This window comes from Geotrypetes seraphini, chromosome 3 (genome assembly GCF_902459505.1).
Source record: "Geotrypetes seraphini chromosome 3, aGeoSer1.1, whole genome shotgun sequence".
In the NCBI taxonomy this organism is placed as follows: domain Eukaryota; kingdom Metazoa; phylum Chordata; class Amphibia; order Gymnophiona; family Dermophiidae; genus Geotrypetes; species Geotrypetes seraphini.
This window is the reverse complement of record NC_047086.1, coordinates 393,073,697-393,089,747: the sequence shown is the minus strand read 5'-3', so window position 1 is coordinate 393,089,747 and position 16,051 is coordinate 393,073,697. Positions and strand designations below refer to the sequence as shown.

Below are 16,051 nucleotides of genomic sequence, written 5' to 3'. Positions count from 1 at the left end.
TTTTTGTGACCGATCGGATTTTTCTTCAGAACGGTTCAAGCCAGTTCGTCTTGACCCATTTGTACTCATTTCTGGATGAGGTGGGTGAAGTCACTAAGACTGGCATTCCTCAAGGCTGTGTCTTGGCAGCAATTCTATCTGCTTCCATTATGTATTTTGTTATGGAAACAAATTTCATTTAGGCTCTAGGCAGATGACATCACGATCTTTGTCCCCAAACATTTATGCTCGGGCCTAGCAATATCATTAAGTCCATTAAAATCAGAATCTCTGGTTGTTGCTTGCTCCGTTTCCTTAGTGATACCTGATAACAGTGCGATTCTATTTGTAAAAAAAAAAATAAAAATTCAGTACTCTGGTAATAGATTTGCAATTGGGCTATGAAGCCACCGCTCCTGACTGATTTGAGGCGGAATTTTTATACAGGGTGCCCCCCCAAACACTCCTTGATTTGAAATGTTTCCAAAACCAAAATTTATTGGCATATTCTTTCACCTTTGAGGCTACGGTTTCATCAACTCATAAAGTGGCACGGTTAGGGGCGGAGATGACCTTAGACTCTGCTATGCATGGTTCTCTGTCAAACTTTGTAGGCCTTTAAAATCCTGTCCCAGTAGCAACAATTCTGTTAACACATGGCCGACGCTGTTTTTGAAGGCCCCGGCCGACGTAGGTGCCATTTACAGATTCCGGGCCTTGGTGTACGTTAGCTCTCGTCCATTTTCAAGTTTAACATTTGTTATGTTATATATTTGAAAACTAAATAAAAAGGACAACAAAAAAATAATAATTCAGACCAAGTTGTTCTATTCTGCCCAGAGAACAGGTTAAATGTTCTGCCTGTCCCTCCAGGTTAAGAGAGGGGCATATCCCACCCCCCCTTGCTCCAGACAGCTGCAGGTGTTTTCCACGTCTCCTCAAAGGGATTACAAGAGGGTTGAGACATGGTCTACCAAGATGCAACCTGTGCCAAAAACAACTGCCAAGAGAGGAAAAAAAAAGAGGTCACGGAGGCATCTGCAATGATTTCCAAAAAGATTTCCCTGGATAATCCCTTTTACTCTATGGGGCCGAACCAGTTAACACTACCACACACACAGGCACTGCTCACATCAAATTCTCTGTGGATAAGCCCTAATTGAACTAGTGACGCCTGGATTTGTATTACTTCCTCTGGGTCTCCTTTACCGTGCTTGCTGTTTACCAAGCCTAAATGACAGCATGTTATACAGCTCCTCTGAGGTCTACGAACTAATTACATCATTTTGACGACACCCAATTAAAAAAAAGGTTGGACTGATCGCACTGGGGGTTTCTACTCTGCAGCATGATTTTAGGGATGCTGGTTTGTTTCAGAGGTGGGGGCGACGTCACGTCCCAGAGTTGCAGAAATCACATGTTCCCCTTTTTTTCCCCACAGCCTGGTTCGGATTTGGATTCCTGGCTTCGAGACTGAAAATCCGAAATTTTTAAATGTATTTTTGTGCGTTAATTTAATAAGCTGACAAGAATTTGCCAAATTAGGATTTTTTTTTCATTGTAGAAAACCAACACAAACACCTGAAATTGGCAAACTCCACATAAAATCATAAGCATTGAAGCAAATCAATCAACCTGGGAGATCAGAAATGTTGACCAAGTGTAAACCAAGCTGCAGTTTTCCTGTTGAACCTCAAAGTATTTACATGTCTCTGGGTCAAAAAACCTCCAGACCCTTGTTATCAATCTACTTGTCTGTCACCTCTCCCATTTTCAACGCAGTTCTTATACCCATTGCTCTCTGTTTTGGTTTGGACAAGGTAAGTACATCTTTTACAACCTTGCCAAGCTCTCACCATAGAAACATGATGGCAGATAAAGGCCAAATGGCCCATCCAGTCGGCCCATCCGCAGTAACCATTATTTCTTCCTCTCTCTAAGAGATCCCACGTGTCTAGTATTTTTAATATTTGATAAGATATTGCTTTTAATTCAGTATATTTATTTTATTGTGCACCATTTTGATAGACGGTATATCAAAATAAAAGAAACTTGAAACTTGATATTCCAGCATGAGGGGAGCTACAAAAAAGGGGGAAAAAAATATCTCTTAGCCTTCATATCGCAAACGATAAAACAAACAGAAAGAACACCCACTGCCTATGAGAGCACAATCACTTGTAGCTGCAGAGAAGTACAGAAAGCGAACAACCTCATGGAAAGTTGGCCTGCGCAGGGTGAGGTTGTAGAGAGGCAAAAATAGAAACTAACACTTTCCTGCCTCCCCTCCCCCCCCCCCAAAGTATTGGGCTGTTATTACAGTATTAATTTCTAGTCTCTCATGGCTTTATACAAACAAGGCAAACATCGTGTATCTGAAGTTCTGGTCTCTGTTTTGGGAGATGCTCAGTGCAATGACATCTGTGCCTAGGAGAGAGGTGTAATTTAGTTTATAATGTTTCCTTCAACATGCTAAAAGCGGGGCAGGAGTAATGAGCTCCCTGTGGGCCCAATTCAACAGCAGCAACTTGCACCGACACCCCGAGCCTATACTCTGTGGGATGTGGGATCAAGAAAACAGATGATGTGATGTTCTGAATTAGACCTGCGAGTAAGTTTCAGTGCGAGCTTCCAGGCTCAAATATATCCACAGCAGAAACCACGCTGCCAAAGCACAGGTAGGCATGAGCAATCTTAAAGGGCAATCTCTGAAAAAGCTGTGGTGAAAGCAGTTAGCTTAGCAGGGTTTAAAAAGGTTTGGATCATTTCCTAAGAGAAAAGTTCATAAGTCATTATTAAGATGGACTTTGGGAAAATTCAATGCGTTTTTTCAGAATAAGCAGCATGAATTGTTTTACTCTTTGGGATCTTGCCAGGCACGTGTAGCCTGGATTGGCCACTCTTGGAAAACAGGATACTGGGCTTGAAGGACCCTCGGTCTTTCCCAGTATGGCAACTCTTAGCTTACCTTTCACCTTCAACCCAAGTTTCATATCCTTCCTAAGTTTATATTCCTGTGTAAGTTACTGATCTTTCTCCTAGGACAAGCAGAATGAATCAGCCACATATGGGTGTTGTCCCAACAGCTCCCAATTTGCGGATAAGCTCTCCAATAGCTCAGAGAGATTTTTTTTTTTTTTTCTCTGAGCATGTGCAGTGCCCGGACCCCACTGGGCATGCCCGAGCCCTACCCATTTCCCCCTGCTTCCCCATAATCCCCAGTCTTTAGTTTCCACCTGTTCCCATCGGTCGGATTTTCTACAGCTCTCCATTACAACTTTCTACTCATCACCTTGAAGATGCCTGAATCATCTAAAGAAACGACGGGGATGCAGGAGAAGGATGAACACACTGGATCCTCATGAATTGTGCGCCCACTGATTGGATCCGGCGCTCGAGGTTTCCGTGTTGCTTGCATTGTGCGCACATGTCACCACGTGCACGCAAGCTAAGGAAGAGGGCACTGAGAGACTTCATGAAGAGAAGTGAGGCCCGAGAATCTTCCTCCAGCAGCCAATCAACCGTACCCTGTAGGCTTATCATTCTATCATCGCTTCACTGGGCAAGGCCAGTACCAAACACTACCATGTAGAGGGTCCCAACTCCTAGCTTAGGTACTCCTCAAGTCAGCCAGGGAGGCACTGAGTTGGGGGGGGAGGGAGAAGAGAAAGAAGGTGGGGCAGAGAAAGTATCAGCCATTCCTCAGTAATAGCCACCCTTCCTACCCCTGGGTCCCCCGACCCCCCACCAGGGTAATTCTTAAGAACATAAGACTAGCCTTACTGGGCTAGACCAATGGTCCATCTAGCCCAGGGATCTCAAAGTCCCTCCTCGAGGGCCGCATTCCAGTCGGGTTTTCAGGATGTCCCCAATGAATATGCATTGAAAGCAGTGCATGCACATAGATCTCATGCATATTCTTTGGGGAAATCCTGAAAACCTGACTGGATTGCGGTCCTCAAGGAGGACCCTGATCTAGCCTACTAGCCCGTGTTCACGGTGGCCAATCCAGGTCACAAGTACCTGGCAAAAACCCAAAGAGTAGTAACATTCCATGCTACCAATCGCAGGGCAAGCAGTGGCTGTATCCCCATTTGCGTCTCAATAGCAGACTATGGACTTTTTCTCCAGGAATTTGTCCAAGCCTTTTTTAAAACCAGCTACGTTAACTGCTCTTACCACATCCTCTGGCAATGTGTTCCTCCTATTGATTTTAAAAGTATTTTCCTGTAACTTCATCTAGTGTCCCCTAGCCTTTGTAATTTTCGATGGAATAAAATTAAAAAAAAAAAAAAAAAAAGATCGATCCACTTAAACCCGTTCTACACCACTCAGGATTTTGTAGGCTTGAATTGTATCCCCCCCCTCAGCTGTCTCTTTTCCAAGCTTAAATTTGTTGTGATTGAACCTGAAGCCCAAAAAAAGAATAGAGGGAAACTCGCCAGGCCACAAAATTTAAAAGCAAAGCAGAAATGTTGACTAGTTTATCTTTGCTGCCAGAATCCAGAATTAAAATACCTTTATAATGTACAGTAAAGCTGGGCGTGCCTCTCTGTTGCAGTCTTAAAATCAATGAAAGTGCTTTAGGAGTCGGAAGCTCTGTATGAATTGGAATGCAGTGATGCAATACTTTGTCTATGACCAAAGAACAATCTGAGCGAGGGATGAAGTTACAATTGGCATTCTCATCACAGTGTTTCTATCAGGCCACAGCAATTTTTGGAGATCAACCACTATTTAATCTGGATTTGATCGCATCTGAAGAAAAAAAACCCCACGTGGTCTTTAAAGACCATCCCCATATTGAGAAAAAAAAATATCAAGAACAATTCCAATTTCAAACAGCTCCCAAGCATCTTACTATCTACCCTGAGGAATCTCTAGATATTTATGCATTCAGTTTTCTATACTGTTATCCCAAGGGAGCTCAGAACGGTTTACATGAATTTATTCAGGTACTCAAGCCTGTCTGTCCCAGTGGGCTCACAATCTATTTAATGTCCCTGGGGCAGTGGGGGATTAAGTGACTTGCCCAGGGTCACAAGGAGCAGTGTGGGTTCAAACCTGTTGATCGAAAATCAAAATCAAAGCTTCTGCCCTGTCAAAGATTGGCGATTGATCTAAGATAGAAATCGTTTTCTGTCTTCCGATTGTATATTTATTTAGTTTCACAATATATTATTAATTTTATCTTGTTAACACACACCGCAAATTGATAATGGATCCCTGAAAGAGGTACTGATTTCAATGAGCACCAAACGTGACCTGTGGCATTAGCATCAGTGGCTTTTAGTCACGTGGATCTTACTCTCCATCCCCCTACATTCAATTTCAGTAGTATCAGAAGCGGGGGTGGGGGGGTGGGGGAGGGGGGGAAATGAAGACACAAAACAGGGGAAGAAAAATTTGACTTACTCGAATTTTAATTACCCTGGTCTTGGCGCCACAGTTTTTCTTGAGCAGCATTTTCTGAAAGAGAAGTGAACATCAGTGGATGAGCAGCGGCCCTTAAAACCACACACAGTCTGAATGAAAAGCATTGCACTGCGCACCTGCCACGTTCCCCTCCCCCCCACCACCAAGGCCCAGTTCGTAGCTAATTTCTCACTCTCCGCTCTGCAGTTGCTCAGAATTATCCTCGAGTCCAGACCTTATCCATCTCGTGTTTTCATCATGAATCATTCACTACACACTTTCCCCCCTCCGTATTCGCGGAGACAGGGGATCAGCATGGCCGTGAATAACTTTATGTAGGTTATTTGCGTTTTTTCTGTAAAAATCCCGAAAGACACTCACAAAACCGCAAATAACCTGTTCCTGTGAAGAAAGTGCCACAATGTTCTCTGTATAATGCTGAGAGGATCGATTCTCTCTGTGCATCGCTGGGAGCAGCGACTTCCTGTGATGTAAATTTGGGGGCAGAGCCTGCGCACGAAAAACCACGTGAACAGGGACCATAGGAAATAATGGAAACTCAGACGATTCGTAACCCAAAAAACTTTAATACAAAATATTGCATTGTTGTGCATGATTGAGTCACGCTTATATTGTTCTCAGTTGCGATGCTTGCCCTGCGTTCAGCTGCGCTCAGCGATGCGACGTGCATTAGGTCATGCGTACTTGTCTGTGGCACGCCTCAACGTGCTCATTTTGCAAGACAAACGCTCGCTGGTCAAGTTTAAATTTTATAAAACATTTTGCAAGTCTTGCAAAACACTCGCACACCAAGTTACTCACAAGCCAAGGTTTTACTTGTATATATATATACTAGTATTTTAGCCCGTTACATTAACAGGTGCTAGAATTTATGTCTGTCTGTCTTTCTTTCTGTGTCTCTCTCCCTCCTGCTGTCTTTCTTTCTGTCTGTCTGTCTCCTTGGCCCCCTTTGTCTGTCTGTGTCTCTCTCTGCCCTTGTGCCTTTCTTCTTTTCTTTCTGTATCCCTTCCTCTTGCTGTCTGGCTTTCTTTCTATCTATCTGTCTCTCCCCCCCCCCCCCCCCACTTCCCTGTACAGCAGCCACAGCAGCATTCCCTCCCCCTCCACTACTTCCCTGTACAGAAGCATTTAGATCCCCCCCTTCCCTGTGCAGCAGCCACAGCAGCAGCAGCATTCCCTCCCTCCCCACACCACTTCCCTGTGCAGCAGCAGCGTTTCCCTTACCCCTCCTTTCCCTTCCCTCGGTCTTGCCTGCTCCCTTAGTCCCTTGCCATCCCTACCCTTCCCTTCCCGCGGTCCGACAAACCTGCCGATTCCAGCAGCATGTGCAGCACTCTACACACGCTGCTTCGGGGCCTTTTATTGCCCTAATTTACTCTGGCACGTCCCTGATGACATCATCAGAGACACGGCAGAGCAAATCAGGGCAGTAAAAGGCCCCGAAACAGCGTGTGTAGAGTGCTGCACACGCTGCTGGAATCAGCTGGTTTGGAGTCGGGACCGCGGCATCCCTTTGCGGCTGGAGCGTTTTGGGCTTCCCTTCCCGCCCCGCGAGGTGTCGCCGCGGCTCCTCTCAATTCCGCCAGCGTCGGAAGCCTTCTCCGACGCTGGTGCGGCTGGTGAGAGGAGCCGACACGGAGAGCAGGGAGTCCAGCGCTGGCGTGCAGTCCTGCCGGCGAGTGGTAGGTGCTGGGAAGTAAGGCTGGGGGCTAGTGCATGCGCACTCCTGCGGCCACAGACCTACGGATCATGGAAGCACGCAGATAGGAGTGCGCATGCGCGAGGTAGGCTTTTATTATATAGGATAAGCCGCATATCCAGCATCTATGCAGGTAACAACGATACATACATAATTAAAACAAAACTCATGAAAATACAAAGGGCTCCTTTTCTCAAGGCGCGCTACGGGGGTTAGCGGGTCGGACGTTTCATCACGCGCTAACCCCCGCAGCAGCCTAAAATCCTAACGCCTTGTCAATGGAGGCGTTAGGTACTAGCGCGGCAGGCGGTTTAACGCGCGGAATCGCTACCGCGCCTTTGTAAAAGGACCCCAAAAGTACAGCATGCAACTTACAACCTGAAACCAGTGCCCTCGAAATAAAGCCAGATAACTGCCAAATTACACATTGCCCAGTTTTGAAGAGGCCAATCGGGGAAAAAAAAAGAAATCAGCTTTCAAACTTTTACGGAATACACTTCGCCCTCCGTATTTGCGGTTTCAGGAATCGCGGCTTCGATTATTCACGGTTTTTAGCTTGCTGGCTCCTCCCCCTCAAAAATTACATCAACTTGCATAGAGAAATCGCCAATTCCAAGCGTTTACAGAGAAAATCACCAATTCCCAGCACTTTCTTCACCGTGTTTTGCCTCTCCTTCAGGAACAGGCCCGGTCTCCCATCATGTTATTTGCGGTTTCACCGTATTCACGATGGTTTTTAATAGAAAACAGCGAATAACATATGAAAAAGTTATTTGCGGTTTTTCTGTATTTGCGGTTCTGTTAATCCCCTATCGCAGCGAATACGGAGGGAGAAGTGTACCAAAAAATCAGAAATTAGATGAATGGAATCTGGAATTGAATTCCATAATGAAGGTCCAGCAATCTGAAACACTCGGGGTCAATTTAGGGAGCACAATGTTTAAACTTAAATAAAATCAGCTTGTATGCTGTGTCAGTATATGCTGTTCACTTCCCATCTCCTCCCCAGACCAAATCCTTGCACTTGCTTTGCACAGGATTTGCAAAACTACTCAAGGCTGCGGTGCCAATCAGAAAAGGGGGGGGGGGGGGCAATTTCTTAAGCTTATCTGCATATCAATTCCCAGAATGCTTTTAGGACCCCACACCTGTTCTGTGGCCTTACTGAACTGCACAGCAAGAGAAAGACAGACTAATTTGTGGGATATGTCGGTCTGTTTGCTGATTCTGACTGAATGGCACAGACTGGGACCAGCTCAATGAATTTCTTTGCAGTCATATTGGAGTCTCGAGCTCTCACACGTCCCCCCCCTTCAGCTCATAACAAAGGAGGTCACCCCTGAGGGAGTCTCAGCTGCCCTGCTGGAAAAGTGTCATTCATGCTATCATACTGAAGGCAGCTTTATTCAGCCCAGGCCCAACTGTAGAATTTGAGAGGCTCTGAAAGAATTAGACAGCAAAGCACTGGAGGAGGGGAGGGGAAGGGAGAGGGGAGGGGAGGGGAGGGGAGGGGAAGGCAGAATCAGTAGTCACACAACACCTTGCAAAACAACAGTCATTCAGGGAACATACAGTAAGTGCTTCTGAACCCAGGGACCAGGGAAACGGTGACCAGCTGCAATTACAGACAAGAGTTTCAAATTGTAAAAAAAAAAAAAAAAGAGCCCCTAGTCTAGCACAAAGTACTTTTCAAAACATCCAAATAAGAATGGTCAGCAGAGCTATCAAAGAAACAGTCCCAGACGGCAGAAAGACATTCTCCTGGGCCTGGTTTGTAAGTGCCTATTCCTAAGCATGCTGGGTTTTATTCCTGCTTTGTGTCAATCTGAAATGCAACCTCTCTCCCACCCCCCCATCCTCAAATCATCTTGTGTGTTTGGCTCAAAGCTCCTGCTGTCTTGGAGTTGGATTTGCAGGTCTGGGTAAAGAACCAAAGTGTATTCATTGTGGAACGTGAGAGACCAGTAACTCGTCCAATCCAATCGGCCTGTATGTTTATATCTGGAACGTGCGTTAGCTGTTTTGCAATTAGGCAAGATAGGCTCCAGTGAGTGTTTGCCGTCAGCGGATAAGAAAGTCTAGGGCAGGGCTGCCCAAGTCCGGTCCTCGAGATCTACTGGCAGGCCATGTTTTCAGGATATCCACAATGAATATGCATGAGAGAGATTTGCCTGCACTGCCTTCTTGATTTGCAAATCTCTCTCTCATGCATATTCATTGTGGATATCCTGAAAACATGGCCTGCCAGTAGATCTCAAGGACCGGACTTGGGCAGCCCTGGTCTAGGGTTACCATATGGCTCCAGAAAAAGGAGGACGGATTGAGACATCCGGGTTTTACATCTACTGAAAACAATGGAAGTAAAACCCGGATGTCTCTATCCGGCCTCCTTTTCTGGAGTCATATGGGTTAGTTGCAAGGTGAAAAAGATCATTCATTTTTAGTTTTGTTTCTTCAATACTTTGAAAAACAATATCACTCTGGGGAACTGGCATTTCCCATCTTTGATGCATGTGAGCAAGGACAGTCCCTTAGTTTTGCCTCACTCTGTTCCACTGAGAAATAAACTCTGTTTCCGATACAGCTTAATTAAGGGCTGCTTTTAAAAATGGGTAAGTTTTGTTTCTACGAATATTTCAGCAGCTCGTTAAAAATAAAAACATTAACCACATACGAGCCAGGTAAAACTTTTTTTCAGTTTTTGAATGAAAAAGAAGTCAGCAATTTGAGGACTTGAGCATAATTAGTCAAATTTACTATGGATATGAATATTTATATGTCTAATTTTGCTTTCTGTACAAGTTATGCTTGGTAATTAAGACTGAAAATCTAATAAATATATATATATATATATATATATATATATATATATATATATATATATGTATATAAATAAAATAATTCAGCTTGTTTGAGGCTGGCCCAATCTATGTGTCTGGAGCGGAGAGGAGAGTCAGTGGTGTCTGCGTTCAACTCCTGGCTCAGATACTCAACTCCCCAGGCTGGAATAATGACACACCTCCACTTGTTTGGCAGACAAGGCCCAGGTTCCTCCCTTATCTGCCACTGCTCCCATTTCCCAAGGCCTCTGGCTTGTTTGGCAGGCAAGAAGACCTGAGACTGCTCACCTGCTGTGCTCCTGACATCTCCCATGAGCAGTCTGGGTCTAATATTCAACCAGTGAGGGGTCAGAGCTGGCCAGGGTTTCTCCTCTACATTGCTGTGGTCAGGGACTTATTTACCGGCATTCCTAAAATTTCAAGGGCAGTCACCGGTATGGACAGACGGACAAGTCACTTTCATCTGAAGTAAAACATCCCTAAAACTTTTTAAAAACTTATACCACAGTGTAGTAATATTTTAAAGCGGATAAAAGAGCAAGCAGAATGCCTCCTAAAGGGAACAGTAGATGTAAAAGATGTATATGTGGAGAACTTTAGTAAATGGTAAAAGGAAAAATAAATACAAAAATATATTTTTTAATGCCAGAAATGATTCTGTGATCACAGCGTGTTGTTTGTTCAGGCACAATCTAAAGAGACAGCTAGACAACAGTCATTCCTCCACCCCCACTTTTTAAAATAACCCCCCCCCCCATATGGCACCACTCACAGCACACACCAACGCCACCTTTTACTAAGCCAGGCCCGGAGCACTAACCCCCTCTTCTATTAAACTGCGTTAGCAGTTTTTAGCGCACAGAGCCGCGCTGAATGGCCCGCGCTGCTCCCGACGCTCTTAGGAACTCTATGAGCATCAGGAGCAGCGCGGGCCATTCAGCGCGGCTCCTCGCGCTAGAAACTGCTAGCGCAGTTTAATAGAAGAGGCCCTAAATGTTCCGATGCTGCTCCAATGCTCATAGAATTCCTGTGAGCCGCAGCGGAGTGTTTTAGCCCCTCCTGGCTGCGGTGGAAACCTCTTCCGCAGCTTAGTAATAGAGGGCCAAAGTTCTGAGTTTTTGGACGTACTTCTCAGACTGCATACAATCTTTTTTTTTTTTTTTTTTTTTAAATAAAGATAGATTTAAATTTGCTTCAAACTACCATGCTTTAAAACAGTGTTTCTCAACTTGGTCCTAAAGCATCCCCCGTTGCCAGTCAGGTTTTCGAGATATCCACAATGAATATGCATAAACTTGATTTGCACACACCGCCTCCATTATATGCCAATTTCTTTTATGCATATTCACTGTGGAAAAACAACGGGGCTTCAAACTAATGGAGTAGCAATAGGAAGTAGAACAAGAAAAACGGACCCGACATGGACCATGTTTCGGCTACAAAGCCTGCGTCAGGAGTCCTCAGGTTGTCCACTCAACAATCGGACAATAAAAATAAGCCAATGTATCAATCTAATTCAACAAAAGCTCACATCCAAAAGCTTCTGGTCCGTTTTTCTTGCATGAAGTAGAGAATGAAATAGGGGCAAATTTATCCCCGTCTCCGCAGGAAATCCATTTCCCCGCGGGTTTTGTCACTGTCCCCGTCTCATTCCTGTAAGCTCCGCCTTAGCCGCACAAGCCTCGAACACTTATGATTTTAAAGTGTTTGAGGCTTGTGCAGATGAGGGCGGAGCTTAGGCATTGGTGGAACGAGGCATTATGACATCACACTCTGAGCTCTAGAATGTTGCTACTTAGGATTTTAAAGTGTTTGAGGCTTGTGCAGATGAGGACGAAGCTTAGGCATTGGTGGAATGAGGCATTATGACATCACACTCTGAGCTCTAGAATGTTGCTACTTAGGATTTTGAAGCGTTTGAGGCTTGTGCAGATGAGGACAGAGCTTGCAGGAATGGGGCAGGGACAGGAAAATAACTCGCGGGGGTGGGACGGGAAAATGAGTTCCTGCGGGAACGGGGAAAAACGTGTCCCTGCATCATTCTCTAGTTTGAAGGTCCAATCTTCTCTGCTCCTTTGTTTACCCATTTAGTTTTGTCTTCTTTTTTGCTTTTACTCAGTGTGGATGTCCTGACTGGCAAGGGGGTACTCCAGAATCGAGTTGAGAAACACTGCTTTAAAACACAAAATCTTCAGCACATATTAATGCAGTCATCTTTTGATTTACTGTGATAATTTTGCTTGTTTGTTTGCTCTCCGCATTAGTTTTGGAAAATACCTTTATACCCGCATAAAGTAGTTGAAAAACATCCTTCTTGAGACCAGCTGCGTAGGTAACTTCTGTTTAAATTTCCCACACCACCCAAAGCACAACCTTTGGCCCCAAAAACTGCTATATAATCAGACGTTATCAGTTTAAAGTCAGATAGGATTAGATGCGCTCTGGGAAGTAGGCCAGAAGCCATACAGACAACAACCAAATTGAGCCCCTCTCTGCATAACTTAAGTTATGTGAAATCAGGTTTTCTATCCCGCTTTTACCTATTCAATTCAAGGTCAGATTACTTTACAAGAGGTTGGGTCAGTTACCCAGGAACTTACAATGGATATTCAATAGGGTTGCTAGAACAGGTAGATCAGTGCAGTTACTAATACAGGTAGGTCATAGTTACAAATACAAGTAGGTCATCGTTAGCTTGTTATGTCCCAGGAGTTGCATTAGACCAGTGATTCCCAACCCTGTCCTGGAGGAACACCAGGCCAATCGGGTTTTCAGGCTAGCCCTAATGAATATGCATGAAAGAGATTTGCATATGATGGAAGTGATAGGCATGCAAATTTGCTTCATGCATATTCATTAGGGCTAGCCTGAAAACCCAATTGGCCTGGTGTTCCTCCAGGACAGGGTTGGGAACCACTGCCCTAATGAATATGCATGAGAGAGATTTGCATATGATGGAAGTGATAGGCATGCAAATTTGCTTCATGCATATTCATTAGGGCTAGCCTGAAAACCCAATTGGCCTGGTGTTCCTCCAGGACAGGGTTGGGAACCACTGCCCTAATGAATATGCATGAGAGAGATTTGCATATGATGGAAGTGATAGGCATGCAAATTTGCTTCATGCATATTCATTAGGGCTAGCCTGAAAACCCAATTGGCCTGGTGTTCCTCCAGGACAGGGTTGGGAACCACTGCCCTAATGAATATGCATGAGAGAGATTTGCATATGATGGAAGTGATAGGCATGCAAATTTGCTTCATGCATATTCATTAGGGCTAGCCTGAAAACCCAATTGGCCTGGTGTTCCTCCAGGACAGGGTTGGGAACCACTGCCCTAATGAATATGCATGAGAGAGATTTGCATATGATGGAAGTGATAGGCATGCAAATTTGCTTCATGCATATTCATTAGGGCTAGCCTGAAAACCCGATTGGCCTGGTGTTCCTCCAGGACAGGGTTGGGAACCACTGCATTAGACAGTTTAGAAATGGGCTTTTACAAAATACCATTTCAGTTACTTCAGAGTCGGCTCCTTATCTCAAGTTTTCTGAGCTTGAGATACATAGAAACAAACATAGAAAATGACGGTAGAAAAGGGCCATAGCCCATCAAGTCTGCCCACTTTAATGACCCACCCCCTCGACTTTACCCCCCTAGAGATCCCACATGCGTATCCCATTTACTTTTAAAATTTGGCACGCAGCTGGCCACAATCACCTGCAGTGGAAGTTCGTTCGGTGAAGAAATTCTTCCTGGTGTCGCCATGAAATTTCCCTCCTTTGATTTTTAGCGGATGCCCTCTTGTGGCCGAGGGCCCTTTAAGAAAGAAGATATCATCTTCCACTTCGATACGGCCTGTGATATATTTAAATGTCTCAATCATGTCTCCTCCCTCTCTACGTTGCTCGAGTGAATACAGCTGCAATTTATTCAGCCTTTCCTCATATGGGAGATCCCTAAGCCCCGAGACCATCCTGGTGGCCATTCGTTGAACCGACTCGACTCTCAGCACATCTTTTTGGTAATGTGGCCTCCAGAATTGTACACAATATTCCTGGTGAGGTCTCACCATGGATCTGTACAACGGCATGATGACTTCGGGCTTCTGGCTGACAAAGCTTCTGCAGATACAACCCATCATTTGTCTAGCCTTGGATGAAGCCTTCTCCACCTGATTGGCAGTTTTCATGTCTTCACTGATTATTACTCCTAAATCCCGTTCTGCTACAGTCTCGGTTAAGGTCTCTCCATTTAGTGTGTAAGTTCTGCACGATTTCTGCTGCCAAGGTGCATGACCTTACATTTTTTTGCATTGAAGCCGAGCTGCCAAGTCGCGGACCAATGTTCCAGTAGAAGTAGGTCTTGCGTCATACTGTCGGGCAAAGTACTTTTACCTACTATGTTGCAGAGTTTGGTGTCATTGGTGAACAATGTTATTTTACCTTTAAGCCCCTGAGTCAAGTCACTTACAAATATGTTGAATAGGATCGGACCCAATACCGAGCCCTGCGGCACTCCACTGGTCACCTCCGACATTTTGGAGAGGGCACCGTTTACCACCACCCTCTGTAGTCACAAGATCATAGTGTAAGTGGTAGTTGGTGCCAACATTTTGCTAACTGATATTGGATGGATAAGGTCATTTACCTGGTATACTTTATATTGTTGCACGCTGGGAATTTTAAGTGGAAAAGATTTCTGGTGGAAGATCTGTTGGAGGCACCCTGGAGTAGAACGGCCAAGTCTGTTAAGTAGGCGGGGCATTCCCTCTTAAGATCTTAAAGGCAGTGATGCCTAATTTAAACTTGATCCTTGAGGTTATGGGCAGCCAATGTAGTTTCATACAGTAGGGTTGTAGGTATTCCGATTTCCATAGTCTGTATATGAGTCTTATTACTGCATTGTGAACTAGTTGTAGATGTGATAGCAATGTTTTTAGAGCAAAGAACTAGTGTTACATTACAGTAGTCTACTCGAGATAGGATTAGGGATTGCACTAAAATTCGGAAAGCCTCTGTTTGGAAGTATTTTCTGATAGATCTTAGCTTCCTCCTCACAACAAAAGATCATTTTATTATCAATTGTTTGTGGCTCCTCATGGATAGGTGGTTATCAATTTCTACTCCTAAGATTTGGTATTGTAGTTCTAATGGAAAGTCTGTTTGGTCTACTGTAATCCTGGGAGCGTAGCATGAGTTAGTTGAGGGTCCTATCCAATGTTCCCTCTAAGGATTGATGAGGTGTGTGCAAAAAAAAATATGCATGAGCGACAAGTTACATACTCCACAAATTTATGAGCAGGCGCGGAGGACGAGTGCCCGTGAGATTGTGGGAGGGTTAAATACTCAAAACTTAGAAGAATAACAATTTACTTAAAGTTTTTGCTTCGCCAGCTTTCTGGTATCTTTACATACAGTGGCGTACCTAGCATATGTAACACCCGGGGCCCATCATTTTTTGGCACCCCCCCATCTGTACGAAAAACATGATTTTTAGTAACAAGCCACAAGTCACACATGAGTACCTAGGAAAAGGCAACATCTTACATATTGCAGTGAGCAGTACATCAATAAACAAGCCAGACCAGTACAGATCAATCCTACACTGTCAATCCTAACAGAAAACCATGTCTTTCGAACACACAGAACACAGAAAACACCTTTGCCTACTATGGAATATGTCATCACAAACTAACCCCTCCCCCTTTTACAAAACTGTAGTGTGGATTTTAGCCACGGTGGTAACAGCTCTGACGCTCATAGAATTCTGAGCATCAGAGCTGCTACCGCCACGGCTGGCGCTAAAAAACGCTCCACAGTTTTGTAAAAGGGGGGGATAAAATAGAAATACACAGCTTCAACGCTCTAGCTCAGGGGTGCCCAAACTTTTTGGGCTTGTGAGCTACTTTAAAATGACCAAGTCAAAATGATCTACCAACAATAAAATTAAAAAACACAAAGCACACTATACGCTGAGAAAATGTTAATTATCATTCCTATTCTGGTTTTTTTCCAAAGAGGTCAAGGCAGATGACTCTATGCATTGTCATCTCAGTAACAACCATACAAAAATAGACAAATATACCCCCCTTC

The 16,051-nt window shown here is 44.5% G+C and overlaps 1 protein-coding gene across 4 annotated transcripts in view; it reads right to left on the bottom strand.

Annotated features, from left to right (window-relative positions):
• LOC117357438 overlaps positions 1–16,051 on the bottom strand; it is a 239,747-nt gene that overhangs the window by 48,552 nt on the left and 175,144 nt on the right. For 3 of the 4 annotated variants that reach the window (XM_033938019.1, XM_033938022.1, XM_033938021.1), the window contains exon 4: positions 5,395–5,448. The exons of the other annotated variant lie outside the window; for it this stretch is intronic. In XM_033938019.1, the coding sequence (XP_033793910.1) occupies positions 5,395–5,448 (54 nt within the window). The remainder of the gene's footprint in view (positions 1–5,394; positions 5,449–16,051) is intronic. 4 annotated transcript variants of the gene reach the window in all.